This window comes from Numida meleagris, chromosome 4, assembly GCF_002078875.1.
Source record: "Numida meleagris isolate 19003 breed g44 Domestic line chromosome 4, NumMel1.0, whole genome shotgun sequence".
Taxonomy (NCBI): domain Eukaryota; kingdom Metazoa; phylum Chordata; class Aves; order Galliformes; family Numididae; genus Numida; species Numida meleagris.
Window position 1 is genome coordinate 97,428,155 of NC_034412.1, and position 3,631 is coordinate 97,431,785.

A 3,631-nucleotide genomic window follows, 5' to 3' on the forward strand; every position below is an offset into this window, starting at 1 on the left:
AAAGCTCCTGAATGCGTCTGATGGGGAGGGGCCTCCCCCGGCACCGTGGGAAAGCAGAGTGGTCAGGGTTGGAAGGGATCTCAGAGATCATCCGGTTCCAGCCCCTGATATAGGCAGGGTTGGAAAGGTCCTAGCGGATCGCAGAGATGTGGGACAGTTGGGTTGGGTTGGAGAGGTCTTAACAGGTCACAGAGCCATGGGATGGTTGGGTTAGAAAGGTCCTAAGAGATCACAGAGCCATGGGACAGTTGGGTTGGAAAGGTCCTAGCAGATCACAGAGATGTGGGACGGTTGGGTTGGGTTGGGTTGGAGAGGTCCTAACAGGTCACAGAGCCATGGGATGGTTGGGTTGGGTTGGGTTGGGTTGGAGAGGTCCTAACAGATCACAGAGCCATGGGATGGTTGGGTTAGAAAGGTCCTAAGAGATCACAGAGCCATGGGACAGTTGGGTTGGATTGGGTTGGAGAGGTCCTAGCAGATCACAGAGATGTGGGACAGTTGGGTTGGGTTGGAGAGGTCCTAAGAGGTCACAGAGCCATGGGACGGTTGGGTTGGGTTGGGTTGGGTTGGGTTGGGTTGGAGAGGTCCTAACAGGTCACAGAGCCATGGGATGATTGGGTTGGAAAGGTCCTTACAGATCACAGAGATGTAGGATGATTGGGTTAGAAAGGTCCTAAGAGATCACAGAGCCAAGGGTGGTTGGGTTGGATTGGAAAGGTCCTAAGAGATCACAGAGCCATGGAACGGTTGCGCTGGATTGGGTTGGAAAGTTCCTAGCAGATCACAGAGATGTGGGTTGAGTTGGAAAGGTCCCAACCGATCACAGAGACATGGGATGTTTGGATTGGGTTGAGTTGGAAAGGTCCTAACAGATCACAGAGCTATGGGATGGTTGGATTGGTTTGAGTTGGAAAGGTCCTAACAGATCATAGAGGCATGGGACAGTTGGATTGGGTTGGAAAGGTCCTTGCATCCTGTCACTACATGCCCTTACAAAAAGTCCCTCCCCAGCTTTCCTGTAGGCCCCCTCCAGGTCCTGGAAGGCCACTGTAAGGTCTCCTTGCAGCTTTCTCTTCTGAAGCCAACTGTGCCCTGGGCTGCATCCGGAGCACAGCCAGCAGGTCAGGCAGGGGATCTGAGCTGGGAGAGCTCACCCAGAGCACTGCATTCAGCACAGGAGAGACATGGAGCTGTTGGAGGACATGGGGACAGACCCCGGAGCAGGGTCTGTGTGATAGGACAGGGGGAAATGGCTTCAAGCTTAAAGAGGGGAGACGGAGGTGGATAGAAGGGACAAGTCTTTTCCACTAAGGGTGGTGAGGCGCTGCTTGCAGCCCCAGCGCGCGCTCTCTTTATGCAGGTGGAGGAGGAGCTGCAGGAGCAGGAGTTCCTCGACCGTTGCTTCCAGGAGATGTTGGACGAAGAGGACCGGGAGTGGTTCATCCCCTCGCGAGACCTTCCCCAGCGCATGGGGCAGCTGCAGCAGCAGCTCAATGGGCTCTGCGTCGCTGACGGCCGTGGCCCCGAGGACATTGTGGTAGGGGGCTGCGTGGGGGGGAAGGGGGAGGGTGTCCTTTGGGGTTTCGCCTGAGCTGGTGATGCTTCTGGGGCTGTCTGCAAGGATGCTGGGGTAGCTGCCATTCTACAAGGCCTGGACAGAATAGAGTTGGGTGGGGAGGAACCTGGGGGGCGTTAGCAGGAGCAGGGAGAGAGTTGTGCGCCTACTGGACCTGATGATCTCCTGGGGTCCTTTCCAACCCCTCTGGTTCTGTGGTTCTGTCAACCGTTGGTCAACGGTGGGTCAACCCACTGATGGGCAGTTGGTCAACCATTGGCCAACCCATTGATGGGCAGTTAGTCAACCATTGGCCAACCCATCAATCAGTTGTTGGTCAATTGTTGGCCAACCCATCGATCAGCAGTTGGTCAACCATTGGCCAACCCACTGATCAGTAGTTGGTCAACCGTTGGGCAACCCATTCATCAACTGTTGGTCAACCATTGGCCGACCCATCGATCAACAGTTGGTCAACCACTGGTCAACCCATCAATCAACTGTTGGTCAGCCGTTGGCCAACCCATTGATCAACTGTTGGTCAACTATTGATCAACAGTTGGTCAACCATTGGCCAACCCATTGATCAGCAGCTGGTCAGTTGTTGGCCAACCCATTCATCGGCTGTTGGTCAACCATTGGCCAACCCATCAATCAACTCTCTATCAACCCACTGATCAACTGTTGGTCAGCCAATGGCCAACCCATCATCAACTGCTGGTCAACTGTTGGCCAACCCATGGATCACCAGTTGGTCAGCCATTGGCCAACTCACTGATCAACAGTTGGTCAGCCAATGGCCAACCCATTGACCAGCTGTTGGTCAACCATTGGCCAACCCATTGACCAGCTGTTGGTCAGCCTTTGGTCAACCCATCGATCAACTGTTGGCCAACCCGTTGATCAGCAGTTGGTCAACTGTTGGCCAACCCCTTCTCTTACAGAGCAAAAGCACCTTGAACCCCGACGCCAAGGAGTTTGTGCCCGGCGTGAAGTACTGAGCTGCGGCCAGGCTCTGCGCCGCGGGAAAGCTTGCTCTGCGCTTTAAGTACCTTTATTTTGGGGTTGTTTATTTGGGTTTTTTCCTTGTTACCATGGTTTTTATGTCTTTTTTTTTTTTTTTTCCCTCGTACCGTCTCTCGGTTTTGGGCAGCTCCCGCTTTCTAGGACTCTCGCGACCCTGAGCTCCGTCCTGGAGCCCCGCTTTGGTCTGAGCCGAATTTTGGGGGTCCCCCTGGCCGCAGTGTGCCCCTCGCTGTTCCCTTCCATGGGAGCTCCTGTAGCCCAGGGCGAGGCCAAGGGCACCGTGAGCACCAACCCCAAATTGCTCCTTTCTCGGATAGGTGCTGACAGACGGGGGCTGCGTGCTGGGACCCCCTGTAGGGGTTGGGGGGCCGGGTGGGGAGGGGGCACAGACCAGCCCTGGTCATCGTCCCATGGGCTGCGCTTTGTGGAATTGGCCTTAAAGGATTTCTGCCCCGATCCCACCCGGCGGCAGCAGCGTCGCTCCGTTCCTGTCTCATCGCAATAAATCCGAGAAGAGCTGAAGCCTCAGTCTCCCCAGAGGGGGCTGGGGGGGCCGGAGGCATCCATGAGCCATGGGGCCAGGAAGGAGCCCACCCCGCCCCTTAGAGATGTGGAGGTTCCCCTTCAGCGGAGCGCTTTGTTGGGGGGGGAGCTGCAGGAACGGCGCTGAGCCCACTGTCACCCCATCACTGCGGCCCTGGGGGGCTCCCGGGGGGGGTGGGCTACGGGTCAGGGCTGCTGGGCCCCCCCAGTTTGGCTGAAGGAAAGAAATCAGCCCAGATGTGCAGGGAGACCCCCAGGGAGCCTCCACTGAACCCCCCAGGGAGCAGCCCTGCAGAGCTGGGAGGTCCCCCCCCCCCCGGTATTAAACACATTAAAGAGCTGGAAAAATTTGGAACAGAACTGTTTGTCTTGGAAGGAAGCGCAGCTGAGGCCAGCTCTGCTTTCCTCTCCTCCCCCCCCCATTATTTCCTCTTCTCCCCCCCCTTAATTTCCTCTCCTTCCCCCTCTATTCCCCTCTTTCCCCCCTTTTTCTTCCCCTTTCCCCCC

At 56.5% G+C, this 3,631-nt stretch overlaps 1 protein-coding gene across 1 annotated transcript; it reads left to right on the forward strand.

Annotated features, from left to right (window-relative positions):
• On the forward strand, positions 1,361 to 3,484 carry PAIP2B (poly(A) binding protein interacting protein 2B; the record flags this gene model as incomplete). Its single annotated transcript, XM_021396636.1, is given in 2 exon segments — positions 1,361 to 1,537; positions 2,500 to 3,484. Coding segments are annotated over 2 exon segments (234 nt in total), but the record flags the coding sequence as incomplete, so codon positions are not given.